This window comes from Diabrotica undecimpunctata, chromosome 7, assembly GCF_040954645.1.
Source record: "Diabrotica undecimpunctata isolate CICGRU chromosome 7, icDiaUnde3, whole genome shotgun sequence".
Lineage (NCBI taxonomy): Eukaryota > Metazoa > Arthropoda > Insecta > Coleoptera > Chrysomelidae > Diabrotica > Diabrotica undecimpunctata.
Window position 1 is genome coordinate 151,951,868 of NC_092809.1, and position 24,359 is coordinate 151,976,226.

The 24,359-nt window shown below is 33.1% G+C and overlaps 1 protein-coding gene across 1 annotated transcript in view; it reads right to left on the minus strand.

The window, feature by feature from the left end:
* Positions 1–4,855: 4,855 nt before the first annotated feature.
* The window catches only part of LOC140446044 (muscle-specific protein 20-like), a 120,194-nt gene continuing 100,690 nt past the window's right edge, over positions 4,856–24,359 (minus strand). Inside the window, exon 3 of the mRNA XM_072538551.1 lies at positions 4,856–5,355. Coding sequence (XP_072394652.1) covers positions 5,043–5,355 — 313 coding nt within the window. The 3' untranslated portion in view covers positions 4,856–5,042. The remainder of the gene's footprint in view (positions 5,356–24,359) is intronic.

Sequence of the window (24,359 nt, forward strand, 5' to 3'; positions counted from 1 at the left end):
AGGTGCGTTGGGAACCCCATGTTGTGCTGTGAGCGTTAAAGTCCCCAACTAGGATGAAAGGGTTTGGCAGTTGTTTTATGAGGTCGCTTAATTCTGAGCTAAATAAGTTGTAGTTTGGAGGAATGTATATAGAACAAATAACTATCTTGTTGGGACACCATGCAGTTATCGCAATCGCTTCTAGGCTTGTGTGTAAGTCAAACTCTTGATGGAAGATATTAGTTTTTATTTATTTGATTTTAAAACATTGTTTTTAGTTGTTTGAGGCCCTTATCACAACTTAAAAATGGATTTATACAAAACTTTTCAGTTCCTAAAAGGTGCCAAGGTATAAGCCAAATTAGTGAAATGTAAATATTTTACATTTTTACACAGCAATTCTTATCGACAGTGAAGACGGAAAGTGGTAATGTGAGATAAAATAAAAATGCGTTGACTAACAGCAATGTTTAAGATTAGGGAAACATAATATGTCATGTTTATTGGAAATACTCGATATAATTAGCACGTGCAAATCCTACCCTGTCTTCTAATTTGCTATGAAATTAAAATGGTGCATGTTTTTAGGGTCCATTTATTTTTTCGGGCATGCGTATTTACGAGGTTCACAAGGTTTTGAAACATTTCTAATAATATGATTCATGTCTTGCATGACTCGATGTATAACTTCTTCTAAATAAACACGTTTTGGTATGTAGAAGACATTATCTACATACCAACCAAACAAGTATCTGCAGTTGCTAGCGTTCTTTCTATTGATAGACTAATTACTATAAGAGACTACTGCAAGGAAATATTTTCTTACATGCCGCCAATGATCTAATTCAAAATTTCCTAGAATTCATAAATAGCACGTGATTTCGGCTACATTTGACCACCTACGGCTATAATTTCATTTAATATTTGTCAGACTATCGACCTACACTCTGTTGCGAAACAATATTCTAATATATGCCTACAATCTATCTACTTCTATATGTTTAATTCATCAAATATCATTGATGGTATTGTATAGGTACAATGACCACTCTCGATGGCCAATGATAAATTTGTAGCATTTTCTTTTTCACAAAGTACGTCACAAAAATTGACACAGTTTATATCTCTTTACGTTTTAAAATAGCAGTTTAAATCACTAAGGGGTTTTGTTTACTTTAGCCGAAAATTGTTTTCGGAGGAGAGAACTATTTACTCTCTCTTTTTAATCTGGTTTTCTCTGTTCTGGTTAGAATTTAAATATATTAGCGGAGTTTTTTAATAAAATTTTACGAAATATTGGGTTTTGTTTCTTACTACGCATTAGAAGAGCACTTAATGACCCTGAGATTATTTATCGGTTTAGGGGAATTAGCGAACAAGGGACTTTTCGTTGAGACATCACCGAGAAAGGTGGTGAGCGGTCGGTCACCGGTGGCCGAGGATCCCGGGACTGGACTTCAAGCAGAAGGGTGGAAGAAAAGCCGCTACCTAAGCGGAACCTACGGTAAAAGAATACCGGTGAATAATTAGTGTGTTATAAAATAAAAAAGTGAGATTTAGTTCTCTGGGTCTTTGTTCAAATACCCAGTACCAACCCTATGTAGAAGTAATGTTGTTTATGAAATACCGTGTCTAGGATGTCAAAATAGCTACATTGGCCAAACATCACAATGGCTAAAACAACGCATCACACAACATAAAAGTGATTGGGAAAAAATACTTGTGCAGTAGTTGAGCACTATGAAAATACCGGTCATATGCTTGACTATAACAAAGCTCACATTTTGGCACAGACTGATAACTACAAAAGTAGATTATTTCTTGAGATGTATCACATAAACAAAAATAAAAACACTTAAATTATAAAACAGACACTGGACAGTTAAGTAACATATATTGTAATGTACTGAATAAAATTTATAAATATTCAATATAGCTAACATTCACCTTAATAACAACTAACCTTAATAATTCTTCTTCTTCATGTGCCGAGCTCGATTATCGAGCGTTGGCTATTTCGTTGACGAAATAGCCAACGGCATTTCGTTGACGTTTTTTGTTGACGGCAGCTCGGAAAAGAGATGCAGAGGATCTGTTAAACCAATCTCTCAGGTTTCTAAGCCATGACGTTCTTCTTCGACATGGCCCTCTCCTTCCTTCTACCTTGCCTTTTATTATTAAATGGAGTATATTATATCTCTCTGGGTGGCGCGTAACATGGCCAAAATATTCAAGTTTGCGATTTTTACCTGTTTTGACGACTTCCGTAACTTTTCCCATTCGATGCAAAACAGCTTCGTTACGAACTCTATCCACCCAACTTATTCGTAGGATTCTCTGATACACCCAGATTTCAAAGGCTTCCAGTTTCTTAAGAAGTGTATCCGTCAAAGTTCAACCTTCGACACCATACAAAAAAGTAGAGAACACGTAACATCTCACTAATCTAATTTTCAGACTTAAAGTAATATTGTTTCCACATAACAGTTTCTTCATCTTAAAGAATGCAGCTCTGGCCTTATCTATCCGTATTCTAATTTCTTTGCTCATGTCCCAGTTCTCATTTAGATTACAACCAAGGTAAGTGATACTGTTAGTTCTCTCCAGTTGTTCACCATAAGCTGATACCACTTCCGGTTGTATTGGCGTTTTACTGACGACCATCACCTTTGTCTTTGCGGTGTTTAGCTTAAGGCCATATTCATCACACGTTGTGGTAATCCTATTAATTAGATGTTGAAGTTCTTCGTAATTGCTTGCAATTAACACTGTGTCATCCGCATATCTTAAATTATTAATATTGACGCCATTCATTTTTGTACCACATTGAACATTATCCACTGCTTTATTGAAAACGAACTCAGAATAGATGTTAAATAGTAGCGGGGACAAAATGCAGCCGTGCCTTACTCTTCTTCGTATTTGAAGCTCTTCAGAAGTGTCCCGGCCAATCCTGATGTTTGCACGTTGATGCCAGTAAAGATTTTTAATAATGCGTAAGTCTTTATCATCAATACCTACCTGCTGAAGAATGGCTATCATTTCAATATGTTTTACTCGGTCAAAGGCCTTCTCAAAATCAATAAAACACATAAACTGGGTGTCCGACATCTCTGTACCATAACCTGAATACTAAATGGTACTTCTCTTGTTCCAAGGGTATTGCGGAATCCAAACTGTGTGTCACCAAGTTGTTCTATTTTTTGGTACATCCTAGAGTGCAAAATTCGTAGAAATATCTTTAAAACATAATTCATCAAAGAAATATCATTCTTTTAACGTTTCTTTTATTTTATTGTTGTTTTTATTTGTATATTTAAAGTAATTTTAATTTTTTTTATCGTATTGCTGTGGGGAACGTGCTTAGGACAGTTTAATTTTGGCATTCAAAAGTTTACATATTTCAATGTTAGTTTTATTTGTGAAATCTTTTAATTTCTGTGAGTGTTTTTTAAATCTATTTGTACTTCATTTGTTTGTAATGTTATAATTGTTTTACAGTTTACTCCTGATGAAGCTATAAAATAAATGGCGAAATATTGAGTCTTAGAAAAAAACAAAGATTTTTATCCACTATACCTGATATTTCCTCAAGATTTCTCTCTCTCTCTTGTCGTTTCCTCATTGCTGAGGATCGTGATTTCCTACAATGCGGGCTGTCAATTCTCTCCATCTCTTGCGATTTTGGGCTGCTCTCATGGACTCGGAAAACGTCTCTCCAGTGGCTTTCTGTACTTGATCTGACCATCGGATAGGTGAGCGTCCTCTGCCTCTACGTCCTTCTACGTTTCCGCACACAATTAGTCTTTCTAAGTTGTCATTGTCTCTTCTCGCAATGTGGCCAAAAAACTTTAAAACATTTGCAAGACACTGAGAGGAGAGTCTGGTCTGAATGTTTAGCTCTTCGAGAACCGACTGATTGGATCTGTGCTCCGTCCACGAGACGCGCAGCATTCGTCTCCAGCACCACATTTCGAATGCGTCAATCCTTTTCCTATCCTGTGATTTTATTGTCCATGTTTCGGCACCGTAACTGAAGATTGAAAAAATGAGTGTCCTCCAGATTTATATATATACCTATATATATATATATATATATATATATATATATATATATATATATATATATATATATATATATATATATATATAGACTACTGGTTTTGCTATTTACAAACTTTTACAGCATCTTCAGGCCCTCAAGAAACTAAGGCTAAAACACATCGATAAAACTTGTACTGATATGTAAGTATTCTCATTTATTTTATTAAAAATGACTTATGCAATCAAGATCACAGGGTAGCTGGTCTAATTTAAAACACACTTATTTCTATTCTATTTTGTCTATTTGTTGTCATTGTATAACTGACTACTGATTAAGTCCCTTGTAATAATCAAAAATATTTGTTTGTTTTGTCATGTAAAAATTTGTTTACATGCACCATTTATATTTTAACCTTAGTTTCTTGAGGCCTGAAGATGCTGTAAAATTTTGTAAACAGCGAAACCGGTAGCCCAATCTTAAAATCAATTCTTATAATGACTTTCTCCTCTGACGAAATATCACTCAGTATATTAAAACAGTTTTAATTTATTTAAATTAGGCTATTTGAAAGTAAAATATACTGATTTCTTATAGTTTCCGAAAATTTTATAAAAAAACTAAAAAAGTGTTAAAATGCCCATCATTAAGAAATCATATAATTAACACTCGGGAATGTGAAATTGAAGAACAATATCCTTTAAACTTGCTATCCAGAATTGTTTCATAACTACTAAGAATTAGCTAAGCGATAAAAAAAAAAAGAATGCAGTAAACCGTAAGTATACAGCATAGCATTTTTTACAATAACATATACGTAAATAAAATAAAAGATTTTAAAATTTATTAATTTATATTACAATGTCAATATAAATTCTTAATACATTCACATAAGTTTGGTAGTCAAATCAGGTAAATATTTTATTTGTATGATTAAATTATTGTAAATTTCAAACAATTACTTTTATACGTATTTAACAAGTATTTTCATAGATTCTATATGTTTCTTCGAATGTTCTGTTTATTTTCCCAAAATAATTTTTCTAGAAGCTCCAAAGTTCTGACCAGCTTGAGTGGCACCTCTGTTTTGACCAGCTTGAAGTCCAATAATAGCTTCACCTGCTCTTAATTGTTCCTCGCTAAAATCTCTTCTATTTTCTTCAGATGGTCTGGGTCCCAAGAAAGGACCGCGCCATTCAGGGTGTTTGTAGCAGGTGCGACCTAAAGCAAAAATGGTAGTTGTGACTAAAGCGATGTTTTTCCTATCCCAAAGATCAGTTGTTTGGAAAAGATCTACATCGGGAACACCGTATTTCACACAAGCTTTTTGGAATCTGAAACAATAAAATAATTGTTTAGGGTTTTTGGTAAAAAAACGAAATTAACATGTTGCATTCAAATGTAAATAATTTCTGATGCCTTCAAGATCTAGACAAATACCTAAGTCTAAACCACAGAATAAGACGATCGCGGTAGTTTGTCCCTATAATATAAAATGTTCAGTATAAACCATCCCACAAGAAAATAATTTCGCATCAAACTCAAATAATAAGCGGCCACTGCTAAGGATTAAATTAATAAAAAATATAGTATAATTAACATATGTAATTCGAGTTGCATACCTATAAGAAAAGATCATAATTAAACATGGAATTCAACAAATTTCCCCTACCACTGTGTGCTGTTCAGAAATAAAAGAAAATGCCGATACCTACTCACTATGATGGTATCCTAATGATCTACTTGCTTTGTGCACTAGTTGATGATATTGATGATACCAAAGTTTATTTAATTAATTAACATTAAAGATGATTATCATTTAATTATAAAAACCGTCTAAATTACAGGAAATTTTAAGAATTCATAGCTTGGGGCTACTGATAATAGTCAGAGCCGGTTTAACAAAATTTAATATATTTTTTAGATGTATGAAAAAATTTAATGAAACTGCAAATAAACAGTAGCTCAAATTAGAGGGTTTGACTACTTCTTGAAAGTCTGAATGTAAGTGATAGGTGCGAGGTGCTACTATCTACGGCACTCAGAACTGCAGCGGAGGGTGATACAGTTTAAGATGGGGTTTATTTTTAATTTACTTCATCTTGCCTAGTTGTGTCCCTCTCTTTGATGCGGTTTTGTACTGCTGTCTTTGATCTTTATGGCTTTGTCACTTTTATGTTCTGTATGTGTCTAGATTGCTGGATCGGAATTAAAATACTCTGATTATGTAAATAAAATGATTTTATGATATTGGTTCACTGTTTTATTTTTCAATATGTGGCTTAATTTGCCGAATGCTGTCCAAGCTAGTTGTACGCCAGGAATCCTATTTATTATTGCAATCAAGGGCCATGGTAGCCCTATTTATTGACTAAACAAGGTTTTGGCTGAATAAAAGGGAAATAAGAATACATAGTACTAAAGAAAATGTGAATCAGTGAAGAATAGGTGTTAGAAAAACTAAAAGTTTTACTCAATGAGAAGCTGCGACAAGGAAGCTCACTGTCATCGCTGTTATTTAATATCATTCTTGAACAGATTATAAGGGAAGCAGAAATTCTTAAATCAGGAATTAGAATGTATTGATGATTTTGTAGAGCTACTTAAAAGCAAACAGGTATTAAAGGCAGTAATACAAAGTGTAGAAGAAAAAATAAAAATCTAAGGAGTGTATACAAACAAAACAAAGCCTAATATATGAAATGGACAGACCAGAAGTATCTACATACAAGAAAAATACCCGAAAATACAACCAATAAAAGAAAAACACACAATGGATAACGAATAAATTAAAAGAAGTAGCTACAGGTTCAAATCTGCGAAAGAAAAGTCCTTAGAAAAACTTTAGAGGAAAACTATGAAATAAAGTAGAAAATGCAGAATTGCAAAATATATATAAGGAAACTAATAATTTAAGGGTTATAGAAGTACAAATACTGAGATGGTTGGGGTAAATCCAAAGAATGTCAGAGAAGGGATCATGTAGAAAATATACTAACTTGGACATTTTGGGAAAAATCAAAAAAGTAGACCTAAAAAAGACGGAAAAGGGGGTCGAAAAGATGTAGAAAAGAAAGCTCAAAACATGGGTCAATTATGCCTGGAAAACTAATTTATATATAATGTGTTTCAACATTTATTTCTGATCAATGCAAATTCTGATGTGTTAATGATAAAAATAAAGTAAGTACGGGTGTTTAAGTGAGATCAAGAAGGATGAAAATCTTATATAGTAGTTGATAATTATATTGCAGAGTCAAGGGGAAACAAACTAAAAGTACCTAAAAGCTTTATTTGGGACTTTTAATAAAAAGGAATCTTCAACTACATCAAGAACTTCTACTGATAATAAGTACAAATGTCTGCTGCAAATAATATTGATGATAAATTGCTTGAAAATCTTTCCTTTTCATTTCATCATTCCAACGTCACGATTTAATGACGGTATAATCAAACATTGTATTTCACTCATGGCCTTTAAAGTACTAATAACATTAAAAATACTCAATACCCTACCGGTACCCTGAAACCCGTGGCGCTGCCTTTAAATGCTCATTTATATATTTGTATCAGAATAAATTATTAGAAGCTACATAAGAATTATTAAACTTTGTTGCCTATTTTTTTTAATTTTAAAATCGATTATTTAAATGATCTTATAAATACATAAAAATATAAAATGGTAAATGATATAAAATTATATTCTTTTTTAAGTAAATTATCTAAATAGTACCTATTCTTTTTATATCCACCGACCCTGTAGAATCAATTACTGATTAATTCTCCTCAAACATTAGTTGCATCTCCTGAATGTTCTGCTATCCTAATAGTACAATTTCATACTGGATGATTTATGTAGAGCAAGCAGAATTAACATGGCTTTCGATTGATTTCCCCTAATGCAACCAGGTAACTAAAACTAGCTCTGGGATGCTGGCACCTCATTGATCGAATTTCGTAAAAATAATTATACCGTCTGAATGGTCACGTTTTGGTCACAAATGGTCAGTTGGTTTCAGCTTTTGGTCAGTTCTGGTTAATTTTTTATTAAGGGTTGAAAATTTTCAAGGACAAAAAAAGATGTTGGCACCTCATTGAACGAAATCTATAAAACAAATGATTGTATTCGATAGAGATTAAAATGCTGACAAATGGTCAGATATATTGAGCGTTTGGTCAGTTTGCTTTTGGGGTGAAAATAATTAATAAAGTTGCAATAGCCTTAGCACGCAAGCGCAGTCCATTAAAAATTTTAAAAATACCAGGATTGCAGTGCCTTGCCGCAATAAACATTTTAAAAATACTAGGAGAACAGTAGGTTCCCGGGTTTTCCTAAATCACTATGTTACAGCTAGTATTTCTGAAATATAATTATACCATTCGAAAGATCACAAATTAATCTCCAATGGTCAGATATTTCCAGAAATTGGTCAGTTCTATGTAATTTTTTATTAATTATTGAAAGTTTTTCAAGGACAGTCTGATATTGGCTTCTTACTAAAATATTAAAATTTTTACAAGACACCAAGTCGTACAGTGTTACGCGATTTAGAATAAGAGATGAATTGTAAGTTTTCACCCAGAAACATTCTTTAGATTCTAATCATAGGAAGCGGTTATAGTACAATTTGTTGATATCTAGACAGTGTAACAGTGGTTAGTGATAATACGAATTCTAATATATTTCTTTGTTTTGGATATTGGACACAATTAATAGTAATATATTCCAACGAGATTAACTTGGCTGATAGGTTTGGCAAATACGCATCCTAAGACACATGTTCTCAAATACACACCGTTGTCACGTCTAAAAATTAGTTTTTCTCGTCTAATATTGTTATATTTTTGTAGAATATCCAATTTGTAATTCTTAAATCTGATCTGATTTTTATACCATCATTTTATTTATTCTTTTATTATAAAAATGTCAAAAAAATATAACTTAGACGCACAAATTCACAACAGTTGTAATTGAGAAAATTGGGAAGAGTTATTAAAGATCCTTGAAATCAAGTGTCCTGCGATATACTGTATTCTGATTCAAGTGTTCTGCTACTGTTTTCTACTTTGATTTTCAGTTAAAAATTCACATTAGCTAAGGTCTCCCTAGATTCTCTTACGTTAGGTTGCGCAGTTGTAATTATTTTTATCATAACAGGAATGTCTTAAGCAGGAATCAGATAGCTCGTGGAATGATACTCTTCGCTTCTGCAAAGAGAAACGATATTAAAACAAGAAACGATATCGATAGTAGCGATCAGAAAAGTGACAACAGTTGGCACCCCACGTTATTGTGAAATTAGTAAATATTTGCTTTTTGGTAAATGTATTCGACCTATCCCAAAATGTAGTCGGACCATTCCAATGGTCAGTTTCTAGGGTTAAGTCTGTTGTACGCCATCAGTATTGGTGGTAAAAATTTTATTAAGTTGGGTAATTTATACAATAATAAAAATTCCAACACAAGTTTGTTATAATTGGATATGCAGTGCCTTATTAGCTTCTGATTTTTTTGAACTGGATCAATTTGCCGACAAACAACGGAATAGCACCCGCCAGCTATAAATAGACAGTTTTGTCCTATCACAGGGATCGTAAACCACAAATATTGAGAAGAAATACGGTATTCCACGTTGTGTTTGTTCTCGTCTTTATATTCTTTCTTTTTCTATTCCGTACTTTCTATTTCTCTTCGCCAATGAAGAACGCCACTTCACGTTCTGTGAGACCGCTCCTTTACAGGAGTATGCTTGTAACTTTTAAATTTGTAACACTTTAATAGAGACGGGGAATACAAGTAATGTTGTTTTGTATATGTTGTTGTAAATAATGTAAAATTAAAGCTTTATTCTTCATTAGCCGTATAAAGTTCTTGATACCTAAGATTAGCTTAAAGTTAAGTCATAGAGGGCTGTTTTGTATTTGTGAGACATATTGCTCGCCCATAAACACCATGATGAAGCAGTTTATAATTATAAAAAGTAGTAACATAAATATCTTCAACACTAACACCAAAGCCATTAAATCTAGCTATCTACCGGCTTCAACTTCTATATCATAGTGTGTATGTCTAGCATAGATACATGGAAGTCTTTATGTACGTGTATGTGTATAGGTATATTCACATATATGTGTGTATATGTATTTATTTTTTTCTACATGTGTGTATCTGAAATTTCTACTTGTTTTTATTCTGTAAAATGTGTTTGTTATAAAGTATAAATAAATAATTTACTATTTTTGTTGGCAATAAGCCACAATTTTACTTAAAAATAAGTTTATTTGATGTTTTGATTTTCACTTCTTTCGAAAATTTCGAAAATCGTTCTCAAAATGCGGTTTCCGAAGTGGTAATAAACTTATTTTAAACTAAAATTATGGCTTATTCCCAACAAAAATAGTAAATTACATTAAGATGCCACAGGAAAATAGCTTCAGAACAATATTCTTATTCATATTAATACTAGTATGTATACTAGGTACATGAGATCAAGGTCACGTGTTTGATAGCATGTACGTAAATATATGTAACACACGTTAAAATCATTAATAAATGTTAAAATTGTATGTATAATGAATAAAACAATAATGGAAGCCATCTAGCTATACTATTATATAATATTTACTTAAAAATTAAAGTTTAGTTTTAGTTTATTCGTTAATCTTTAAGTTTAAAGAAATATTGAAAGACAAACAACACTGTACGCGTCAGCTGTTCTAATTTCATCATTCTCAATCTCATTGCGGAACCCTACCCTAATATCATCTGTGCAGTGTTCCGTAATGAAAATTGGTTCATTTTTACTTGTATAGACGCATGTGCATAGTCTTTGATACTAAAATACGAACAGCTGATGTGTACAGTGTTGTTAGTCTCTCAATATTTCTTTAAACCAATATAAAATTGCTTTACATAAATTACATTTTTAAGTAAATATTTAAATATTATATAATAGCATATCTTGTGGCTTTGATTAATGTTTTATTCATTTTACATACAACTTCAACATTTATTAATGATTTTAATATTCGTTAGATATATTTGCTTAGATAAAAATAAAAATACACAACGATCTAAGTAACCTTGATCTCAAAAAACTGGATCAAGACTTAAAAAAATACAACCAAAATGAGGAAAGATGAGCTGATCATGTAACTGTGTATCTACTAATATCCAGTTAATGCAATACATTATTTTTGTTGGGAATAATTTGACTTTTGAGAACGATTTTCGAAGTGGAAATCGAAACATTAAATAAACTTATTTTAAAGTGAAATTGTGACTTATTCCCAACAAAAATAGTAAATTATTTATTTATATTTTAGAACAAACATACTTTAGAGAATAAAAACAAGTAGGAATTATACATACACATAAAACAATATATATACAGATACTCACATATACACGTAGGTACATAAAAACATCCATGTATCTATCTTAGACATATACTATGATATAGAGGTCGAAGCAGGTAGAAAGCTAGATTTAACGGCTTTGGTTTTGGTGTTAAAGATTAGTTTTAGTTTATATCTTTTATCGTTGCTATCTTTTAGAATTATATTTCATTACATTATAATGCTGTTTATGGGCGAGCAATCCGTCTCACAAATGTGAATGGAAATTTTTAACTGAAAATTGAAGTAGCAAATGTTAAAACGGTTGAGAAACCAGTTCAGTATAAAGTTAAGGCTAAGTTTATTTTGTTCTAAAAGTGAATATAATTACAGTTTAAATAGTACTAATCTCAAGTTCCTGTAAATGACATATGGTGCTAATATTTAAATTTGTTTAGTTGATATCAATATTTTAACAACCCCACATGAATTAAACAAAATTTATAGGTTACCTATACCAAACAGTCTCAATAATCTATGCTGCTTTTTAGCAACTAGACCTTTAACAGTCAACACATTAGCTGGAATAACATCAGTAGGCATATATTTTACATTAATTATTTTGTCAGATATTAGGTCTTTCAAACAATGACATCTTACATCAATATGCTTACTTCTTTTATGATACATTGGATGTGCTGATAGGTTTAATGCATTTTTTTCAATTACATCACTTAGCAAACCCCTAAGAAAAACAGCCTCTGACAAGGCCGTATATTCTGCCTCGTAGCTAGATAAAGCTAATGATTTTTAAAAACAAAAAGGCAGTTAAGATTTGATTTCACGTACAGGGCGCCTGCGCATCCGCTTATACGTATTTAGGCCTAATAGGCCTCATCAGAACGGCTTTCGCAGTCGCTCTTTCGTTAGTGGATGCGCAGGCGCCCTATACGTGAAATCAAATTTTAACTGTATTTTTCTTTTTATTCTGATATACTCTCTACGAGTACTAGAAATCAATTCGCTAAGAATTTTGCTTAGTTGAGGGGATATGTTGTGGAATGCAATTTTTAGATTCCTCATGTCTCTAATAACATCTATATCAACGTCTATTTTGCCTTGCAATTCTTAGAAGGCACAGATTAAAGCAGAATTCTGAATTTGTTTTCGAAAATTAGTTTACGGATTCTAATGATTTTTGTTTTACACGTTGCCAGAGCACGTTGTAGAGCCACAAAGCTTAAATACATATCCAGTAAAGGATCTTACAATCTAATGTATTGCTTGCCCAATGAGAGAATGTGTCAATCAGAAAATAATTAATAGTATCTTTTAAATACCTCAATACTCTTTTTGCACATTTCAAATAAGACTCAGTATATACATTGTTAAATTGGCTCAAGAAACTGACTGTAAATGATATATCTGTTCTGGCCAAAACAGATAAATAAATCAAACTACCAATTACCATCTGATAAGGAAACATCTCTAATACAATTTTACTATCATCAATTGTTAAAGATAATTTTGTTAAAAATGCGAATTATCAAAAAGAAAGTAAAATAGAGTAAAGTCGCAATGGCACTGGCTTGACAAGTGATAATGTGTATATTATTTTATCTATCGATGCATGCTTTAAAATCTCACACAACTGACACTTTAAACTAGTAGCGTTGAGCGCTTGCTGTTTTTTATTACATCTTTGATGCCACGCCTTTTTAACAACTGAAACCCTCATTATTTGTGAATTCCGTTTTTTTAAGTATCCGTCGAGAACAGCGGCACTAAACGCATGTTTTCAGATGTTTTAACCTTCCGACATTTATTTTCATAGTAACCGGTTTGTTTACAACAATAACATCTAATTTTCGACAGATCTCTGTCTCTCTTGTTATTTATCTGTCATCACTTCTGTGATTTTCAAACTGTCTATTGTGGTTGGTTCGGTTACTATTACCCATCGAGTTAGAATCTATGGAGAAGCTATGAGCATATTAACGTATGTACTAAAAACGGCGTAGGTAGGTGTGGCTAACTGTGAAACCAATATGGCGGTGGGATCATGGCCGGACTCAATAATATTAAAACTACTATAAAAATATGACTAGTTATTTAGAAGATTTAATCATAATCTAAAAAAGTGCTATACATTTTTAATAAACTATGATTTATTTATCCCGCGGTAAACACTAAAAACACGATATATTATACATAAAGATAAATTAATACAGTCAAATACTATTAATTTATTCTCTGAAGTACGGGCCATTCCTTTGTTTACGTATTTGTATACTAACCTGTAGAACGTTATTCCTGAAGATTTTTTATTAACATTGCTTCTGCCACTGCAACTACGTTGAGAACAAGAAACCATTATTATGCACTATCACAATATATTATTACAGTTTCTATAAAAGTATTATAAAACTAAAAATATTTGAAAAACAAGAAACGTAAATAAACATATACGATCTGTCAAAAGTGGCAAAACAATATGGCCGAAGCGAGGTCGTTTTTAGTCACGTGATGCCCTCTCCATAGATTCTAACTCGATGCTATTACCACTTGCAAACGCACTTACCAACATCACTTTCCATGTCCAATACTTTTGTTTTGATTGAATCGATAGAAATAACAATCCCAACAACTTTTTTTAAAGCGTCCCAAATTTCTTTAGCGGTTTTTGCTTGTTTTAGATGTATATATAACGATGGATCAAGCAAAAGAACTAACTTGGCTTTAGCTTTTTCTTGTTTGTCTACTTCGGTTTCAGTTCCGTCCAAACACGTGGACAAACCTTCTAGAACAAGATAATTTTGCACTGCGAAACCCATCATTGTAATTTTCGCGGCCCAATAGCTTTGGCACCGTAGACATGTAATTCACTGCTATTTTGAACCTTAAAACTTACTAGTATACAACATTTATCTATTTACCGACGGAAAAAATGGTCTGAGTCACTATAACCTGTTAAAACTTATAAATGAAACGAACCAGTTGAGTATACGGTTAAGACTACTTTATTTTGTTCCAAAAGTGAATACAATTGACAGTTTATATTGTATCAATCTTAACTTCCTGTAATTGACATATGGCGCTAATATTTAAATTTTGTTTACTTCATAATATTTTAACAGAAAACAGTCGCAGAATACTTGAGTCAGAACACAGTATGTCTCAGAACACTTGAGAATTTCCAGAATCTTTAATAACTCTTAGCAATTTTCTTAATTTCAACTGCTATGACTTTGTGCGTCTAAGTAATAGTTTTTTACATTTATTCTAATAAAAGAATAAGTAAAATGACTGCATAAAAATCAGATCTTTAAGAATTATAAATTGGATAATCTACAAAAATATAGCAATGATATTAGACGAGAAAAACTAATTTTTAGACGCGACAACGGTGTATATTTGAGAGCATGTGTATTAAGATGCATATTTGCCAAACCTATCAACGAAGTTAATCCCGTTGGAATATATTTGTATTAATCACGTCCCAATATCCAAAACAGAGAAATATATTACAATTCGTATTATCATTAACAACTGTTACACTGTCTAGATATCAACAAGTTTTACTATAAGCGCTTCCTATGATTAGAATCTAAACAATGTGTCTGGTGAAAACGTACAATTCGTCACATATTCAAAATCTCGCAACACTGTAAGACTTGGTGTCCTGTAAAAGTGTTAAGATTTAGATGAGAAACTAACATCAACTGTCCTTGAAAAATTTTCAATACTTGATAAAAAATTACATAGAACTGACCAATTTCTCGAAATAACTGACCATTGGAGATCAATTTGTAACGTTTTAGGTGGTTTAATAATATTTCAGAAATACTAACTGTAACATAGTGATTTAGAAAAACGCGGGAACCTACTGTTCTCCTAATATTTTTAAAATGTTTATTGTTTCAAGGAACTGCAATCCTGGTATTTTTAAAATTTTTAATGGACTGCGCGTGCGTGCTAGGGTTGTTGCAACTTTAATAATTATTTTCAACCCAAAAACAAACTGACCAAACGCTCAATATATCTGACCATTTGTCAGCGTTTTAATCTCTATCGAATACAGTCATTTGTTTTATAGATTTCGTTCAATGAGGTGCCAACATCTTTTTTTGTCCTTGAAAATTTTCAACCCTTAATAAAAAATTAACCAGAACTGACCAAAAGCTGAAACCAACTGACCATTTGTGACCAAAACGTGACCATTCAGACGGTATAATTATTTTTACGAAATTCGATCAATGAGGTGCCAACATCCCAGAGCTACTAAAACTACCGATTTCATGTTATGCTCATTCAGTATGTTTTTTAACAGAACAGGTTTACACAAGCATTATAACAATATGTTGAACAAGGAGAGGAAACTTGAATAATCAGTGGTGTATAAGAAGTTGCCTATCACACTCGTTTTTTGATTTTGTCTACGAGGATCAGTCAACTAATTTAAAACATCCGATGAAAATTGGATATGTAACAAATTCTCATCTTTATTTGTTTTGTCTGAGAATTATTATGTGTGGCAGGTACAGTTAAACTTAAGATCACTTCTGATACTATCTATGGCACATGGCTTAGGTCGTAAGTAGATTCAGTATAATACACTCGCGATCATAAAATCCGGGTCACCTTGAAAATCGCCGTTATTTCATTTTTAACGAGCTTTATCGTAAATAATAATAACACAAATACAAACTAATGCATGTTTCTGAGAATTGTTGTCAGCTTAGCGGTTTACTTTGTAACAAAGAATTCCAATAATGCCGATTGCGCGGAAAACTGTACACTTCCCAAAATGAACGGTACCTGTAACTGCCGCTTGTTTTAAACGTCTCATTTGTGCTTCGACTTTCTGTTCAAACGCAACAAACAAACGTTTATTATTGCCGCTATTAGTGTTTATTAGTGCCTTTATTAGTGTCTATTATTGTTTATTTTTTGCCAAAAATGCCTTGACTGTTGTTGAAACCGCACGCATTGTTGCGTTTGTGGAAGACGGTCACACTCAATGGCAAGTCGCAAGAACTGTTGGCGTAAGCTTTCTACGGTTCAATAAGTGCTTCAACGCTTTCGGAAGACGAGTTTACTAACCAGACGACCTGGCTCTGGACGAAGAAGAACGATCACGGCACGAGATGACTGTTTTCTTGTGTTTCGGGCTTTACGAAACCGGACCTCAACTGCGGTTATGCATCGAAATTGCCTACAGGAAGTACGAAATTGCAATGTTAGCGTTGCAACAGTCAGGAGAAGACTTCGTTCTTCTGGACTATCTTCTCGGGTAATGGCTACAGGACCGCCACTTGGCCGGGCGCATCGAGTTGCACGACTAGCTTTTGCTCGACAATACGCGCATTGGGGAATTAATGATTGAAGCAAAGTGTTATTGTCAGATGAATCCCGTTTCTGCCTAACTGGATCCAATAGACGTGTAAGAGTTTGGAGGAGAACCGGTGAACGATTTTCACAAGCTTGCATTGCTCCAATAATGCCATTTGGTGGAGGCTCGGTCATGACTTGGAGAGGTGTATCTTCCGACTTCCGCACAGAATTACCCTTCATCGAAAATGGGTCCTTAACTGCACGAAGGTACATTACGGAGATTCTCGTTGAACATGTTATACCCACCATGGCAGGGCTAGGAGAAGACGCCGTTTTTATGCCGGACAACGCGCGACCGCACGTTGCCAGTATCAGTATGCAATACTTGGACGAGGTTAGAATTACGAGGTTACCCTGGCCAGCTAGGTATCCGGACCTGAATCCCATCAAACATCTCTCGGACGATTTGAAAAAACGTATTCAAACCCATACACCTCCTCCTAACAACGCACAGGAGCTTAAGGATCTGTTAGTGAGAGAGTGGATTAACATACCACAACATGTAATCCGGAGAAAAATTGAGAATATGCCCCGTCGTCTGCAAGAGGTTATTAGAGCAAGGGGAGGCAATACACGATATTAGTCATTGAAATTCCACTGATGTTTTACCAAGTTCTGTATTTTTCATTTTTTCTTTCGTATGTCTGTGTCAACAATTTGGTTTGTTTTCTGCTTTTTCAATAAAAACAATAAAAAAACCGTTTTTTTTTTTTCAAAACAAACATTGATGACAAATAAAAAATACATTAGCTTAAAAAAAAAGGTTATTACTGCACCAGATGCAAAAATATTCAAGAAACTTGAAATTTTCAAGGTGACCCGGATTTTATGATCGCGAGTGTATGTAAGATTAAATAAAATTGTAGACAGCACAATTATAGTGTTCAGCAATATTTTAGCGCTTTCAAAAGGAACATAACCAAAAATCAACCAATTAGAAACAACCTTATACAGGAAACAAGAAGCTCTCGAATCTCGTAAAAAAGCGACGGTCTGGAAGATCAAAACTATACTAAATTTAGGTATGTAAACATAAAATTAATATTTTGTAATATCCCCATCAGCATTGATAACAGCTTGTAGTCTTCGATCCATCTGCGTAAAAGGAACTATGAAATTATCTTCTTCAGAGAGCTCTCCCCAAACCTGTTGTATACCGTGCGACAGCTCTTCAGAATTTTGAGGTATAAAATTACGCCGATACAACATTTTTATAATAACCCCCCCCCCCCCCCCCCCCGCATCGATTGGGTTTAAATCTGGACTGTAGTTGGGCCATGGTAAGGTTTCGATGTTGTTATTCTGAAGTCACTAGTTTATTATATTTGCAGTGTAAACAGGACAATGTCTTTTTTAGTTATTAAAAAATAGTTTAGCACGCTCTAAAATTATTTGAAGGTAAAATTTAATATTAAATGAACAAACCCTATATATTTTAAGATCAAATTATTCACTACTTCCATTTTGTTTATAGCCTTTTCTAAAAGACTATGCCTGGTGGGCATGTCTTAGTCCAACTATACTGTCCAAGGATTATACATTGTTAATAAGAAGTTTGCTGTAACAATATTGACATCCCAAGATATTGTGTAGACAGGGATAAACAGTAATGGCCCAAATTCATTACGGTCTTCTTGTTACCGCAAGGACAATACTAACTTTTCCTCCAATGAACAGGGTAGCAGAAAAATGAGAGGATACAAAGTCCATACTAAACGAGATTCTGATTTGGGCGATGTTGTCATGGTGAATATATTAACGGGTATATATGTATATGTATATTATAAAATGTATCCTCTTTATAATTCCTAATTTTGTAATATTTCATTTTCACTTGATGTTTTTTTTGTAAATAAATATTGATAAGTTCTCATAGAAATTGTTTTTAATGTGTATAATTGTTCTAATAACATGAAATAAAACTTTTTTTTGTTTAATTAGGAGCAGAAAACTATATTTTATAAGTTTGACAACATTGTAATCAGAGTGGTAGTTGCACTTTGTAAATTGATTATTTTTTAAAACAGGTTCGGACTTTCCACTTGCAAAACAGTGTTGAATGTAAATAATTAAGTTATAATATTACTAGTGAATTTGCTCGTCGCTCGACGGGGGTTTCAATCAATTGCCATCTACTGTCACTCATTAAATTTTTAAAATAATAGATTTCTTGTATGTAAACCAAGTAAATATAATGTATGTGTAAACCTACACAAAATGTAGGTTTAAATATAAATATCTCGAAAACAAAAATCATGACCAATTTGATACCCAACCAGAACATCAGTATTGGTGGGAAAGAAATAGAACTCGTAGATAGATATAAATACCTGGGACATGAAATTATGATTGGCAGGGATAACCAGACTCATGAACTGAAGAGAAGAATCGGCCTTGGGTGGGCAGCATTTGGAAAACTGAGAGAAACTTTTAAAAGTGAGCTGCCCACATGCCTAAAGAGAAAGGTATTTGACCAGTGTGTCCTACCAGTCTTGACGTACGGAGCAGAAACACTTACCTTAACAAAAGCAGCAGCTACCAAACTGAGAGTCACGCAGAGAAGAATGGAGCGGTCCATGTTAGGAATAACTCTGCGAGACAGAATAACCAACGAAGACATCAGGAGAAGAACCGGAGTGACTGACATCATCGAGAAGATAGCCAGACTAAAATGGAGATGGGCAGGACACATAGCCAGAATGACAGATGGGCGATGGACAAAGAGGTTATTGGAATGGAGGCCAAGGGAAGACAAGAGAAGCGTCGGTCGACCACCTACAAGATGGACTGACGATTTAAGAAGACTCAATAAAAACTGGATAAGAGCGGCGCAAGATACACGGGGTTGGAAACATGAGGAAGAGGCCTATGTTCAGCAGTGGACTCTTAAGGCTGGATGATGATGTGTTATATATAAGCAGTGAAAAAATGGAAGGATGGAATGATACTTTTCACACTGTAACTCTTGAAGAGCTCAGTCAGATAAGAGGAGAAAAGAAACAAGCTGAATGTTAACTATTTCATATATTAGCGGAAACGTTTCGTCTTGAATTTACAAAACAGCTTCAGTCCACATCTTTAAGAGTAAAGTGCTTCTAGAAGTTAGAACGAAGAGAAAAGCTCTTTTAATGAAAAGAGAATGCCAAATAAAATGGCCTCTCATAATGAGTGAAAAAGAGATAATTATGTATGTATAATCCGGAGAAGCCTCGAAAATTGTACCTGTCAAGATTGGGATAAAGAATGTTAGGTCGATAAGAAAATTATTCTCTAACACTAAGACCCCCTTATCTAAACAGAGTCTATAGTGTCCCTTGTCGGAACTGTGAATTGTCCTATATTAGACAATCTGGTCGTTTCCTAAAAGAACGCCTCAGTTTTCATCAAAATAATATCAATTGCTCAAAACACACGTGTGCTTTATCCACACACGTTTTGTCCACAAATCACCAAGGTGATTTTTAGAATACATTAATTTTAGCCACTAAAATAATTATTTCAAAAGAACTTTCGTTGAGATGTTCTCAAATAGACTTCAACTATAAACAAACGTAATGATATTGACCAATTTATCGTTCTCTTATTTTACACAACAAATAACTAAATAACTGTTAAGTCCTGCTGTTTCTGCTAATTTGTTTTGTGAGTTCGTGGTGCTTTTATCATCCTGTCTTTATCAGTCAGGTTTGTTTTTATCATCTCAACTATCATTTGTTTTTAGGATTGTCGTCCTAATTTTCTCTTGCATCACATATTAAGTTAAATTTGACTTTAAAAAATTTTTTTAAATCTGAGGATAGTCTCAACGTCTCTTGCCAGACAGCATGTAATACCTTCTTGTTGTTTGGCTGAGTTAAATATCTAAATTGTTGAATTGTTGCACATTTCAGGTAGGTGTGTCACATTCTTCAACTGTAAACATTGTAGTGATTTCGCAAAATCACTAGTTTGATTACATCATTTTTTACAAAACATCATTGAATAAAAAACCACTTTTTTCATGGGATCTTCTATCTTCTAGGCAGAAGACACTCAAATCTAGAAGCTTTTAGTACATCCCACAATTTCATCACGTCATGAATTGTTATTCTCCAACCTTGTAGCATTTGAAATTTATTGGAATCCCCTCGTATATGTGTTAATTGAAATCCCCTTATATATGCATTATAATAACGAGGAATTTTTTCAATGTTTCTTAGTTCGTATCCTTCAATTTAAAACCAATATAATCTTTCGTTCTTTTTAGGTCGCCGCCGTCGATAATAAATCATTTTATTGTTTATTTATGTCACAGGCGCAAATTCTTCGATATTTCTCTGTTCAAACCGCCCGATATTGCGTTTTCAAATTAATTTACGTCTTAATTTCCGTTGTGTTTTGTTTATTTTAGCGTTTTGTTTATTCTAGTTTATGCGAGCAATTTTTGAAGATAATTTCGTTACTCTCAGTGGAGCCGCTGTTAGAGGCAGTGGTTTCGGTGTTGGTCCGAATTTTCATCTAGTTCGTAATGGTTTTTCTTTATTGTTTTTTTTTTTATCGGAATTAGTGAAGTTTTTTAGTATGTAGCAGTTCAATGTGTAGCTACAGAGGTTAGGTTTGAAGCGTCGATCAAAGGGGACAGTTCGTTGTTATGAGATGATATAATTTGTTTAAAATAAGTGGAATTTTACTCTTATGTAATATGTCGAATTTAGAAGAGTAACCACTCGTTTCGATGTTCTGAAATATTTGTGTTAACATCTGAAAAGTAAATAAGATGGTTCCAGTTTTCAAGATTTGCATAAATGCCCCCTTCAACATCGTTTTGTTCCTGGAGCAGTTTTATATTTGGAAGTGCCAGTTTACAACCTCAGGAACTTAAAGTGTTTTTGTGAAATTCAGGTAACTTTTTTTGTGTCCAATTTAAAGTAAAGACAGACATTTTTTTTAATAATTGCTTTCATTAAACTTTAAAAGTATTTGTAATAATTAATAAGTAGTAAATTTTATGGTTTGTTTTTAGCTGTCATTGTATTTATTCAGTTTTGTTTTAAATTTAATGTTAATTTATGACAGCCCGTTTTAGCATTTTTGATTTGTTTTGTTTTCTTTAAAAGAAAGGTTAACTTACATGTAAATTTTGTAAGTTTTTGTATTATCTCCCACTCCTGGAAATTGTAAACAGATGACACATGTAAGTTTTTTTTTGTATTTTTGTATTTTGCTACTATTGTGGTAATATTTTGTATTTTTTTTTGAGCATTTTTGTGTTCTCTATATTTTGTAACTGTTTGTGGTGACACAAAAATAAATGTTAAATTTTGTTTCTTAACATTTGGTTTATTTTTTTTAACTAACCCTTTTTGAGTTTTATTTGAAAAAGATATATTTTTTATGTTTAATAATTATATCTCCAGTTACAACTAGCTGGTTGTAATAGGTATAATTAGGCACCTCAAGTGGCGTCCTATATTAAATTTCTTGAGGTGTTTCCGGTTTATTTTCATTCTGTTTGTCCCAAGAGATTTATGACCCTTTATTTCATTTTTCTGTAGTTGCCCCAATCCAAACCCCCTTGTCTTTTACTTATCCACGACCCCAGCTCTCCTACCAAAACCTGAGTGCCGTTCGCATATGTTTCGATTATTTTGCTTGCCCTTCTCCATCCCCAGTAGTTTCTTCCCCAATTTTCTACCCCTTGTATTAATGCCCCGTGTGGTAGGCAAAATATTATCGTTGCAACCTTTAATAAACTTTAAACGGTTTGTAACATAAATGTATGTCTAAAAAACTTTAAGGGGTATAAAAGACGTGTCACAGTCTTTAGATGGACAAAATTTGAAAGCAGTTTTTTTATATTCTTCAAGTGAAATATTTGAACAAACTTCTTTCCTCATTGTTACCAGTTGATCTTCTAGTAAAGAAGCTTCTAGTAAATAAACTTGAAGCTTGAAGCGGTAGTTCTCATTTCTCAGTTGTTTGATATTATTTCAAAGACGCTGTTTTCTTGGAAACCGGTACGACAGTATTGGTGAACTTTGCGTAATCTGCGTTGATGGTCAAGAATTAAGATATGTTGGAGTGAAGAAGGCTGTAGCTGAGGAAAACTGTGACCTAAACAATGGAAGTTTAGACATCCAACATCCAAAGCTAAAAAATTATTCTTTGAAAATCAGTTATATTACTTTTTGCTTTACATTTTACTCAATACTGTATTTTAATTTGTAATAATTTTATTTTTTAAAAATAAAATTACATTTCAAACATGTATTTTTAAAATTTTTAACGACAAATGTGTATCCACAGGTTTTTTCTACGTGTATTCATTTTACTTCTAAAATAGTAAAAAAACCGTGCAATATACACAAAATACTCTCACGAGTATCTTATTCTTTGTATTTGTTTATTAGTTATGAGAAAATTAAAAATAAACCATTTATGAATGACATTTGTTTTTTATTTCTAGTAATTTTCCACTCAATTAATAAATTCCATTATCAGTTTTTTATTGATTTTACAGCTAAAAATTACTTATATGTATATTTCCATATAAGTGCAATTATATTTAACAGAAGAGCATCCTCCTATGTCGTGTAACCACAAGTTTGCATCTTAGGTGATGTTCATTTCACACTATCAAAAATATTTGGACTATGCTCATGTATCTATTTCTACTATTGTATATAACTTTCAGAGAATATTCTTTTTTCTATCCTATATTTTAATTCAGTACATTCCAAGTATAATATGTTAATCCAGGAATAGAAAAATTAACCCAGTTTAATTTCTTTACGGCAATCATAGACATTCTTCTTTATGATGTGCCTATCCGTTACGAATGTGGGCGATCATCATCATGGCAATCTTTATCTTATCTGCAGCAGCGTGGAAAAGCTGCACATATATTGTATTGAACCATATTCTGAGGTTCTTTAACCAAGATCTTCTTCTTCCTGGACCTCGTTTTCCAAATATTTTTCCTTGCAGGATGGCTTGAAGGAGAGCATATCTGGATTCATTTCGCATAATATGTCCGAAGTACTGTAACTTTCGAGATTTGATGGTGCTCAGTACCTCTCGGTTCTTATTCATTCTTCTAAGGTCCTCCTCATTTGTGACTGGGTCAGTCCACGGGATCTTAAGCATTCTCCGATATAGCCACATCTCAAATGCTTCCAGTTTTCTGCACATATCTTCGTTCAAGGTTCACGATTCAACACCATGAAAAAGGACAGAGAAGACGTAGCATCGCAGCATTCTTACTTTTGTATCAAGAGAGGTTGTGATTCTTGAAGAAGGCCCCCATCCGATTGAAGGTGGATCTAGCTTTTCCGATGCGTGCTCTAATCTCCTGATTGTTGGTCCATTCTTCATTTATTATGGTGCTGAGGTAGTTGTAGTGCGTCACTCTTTCTACAAGGCATTGATTGACGTAGAGTTGACCTTCTGTTATTCTTTTCTTGCTAATTATCATAAGCTTTGTCTTCTTAACGTTCTTAATGTTTTTTTCGAAACATGTTTTTATTACTTTTTGTTAGAGTACAGGGGACACCTTATGTTGTTGACTGGGCGTATTATTGTTTTGCAGAGTTTTACCTTTATAATTATCGATATAATTGTTTACTAA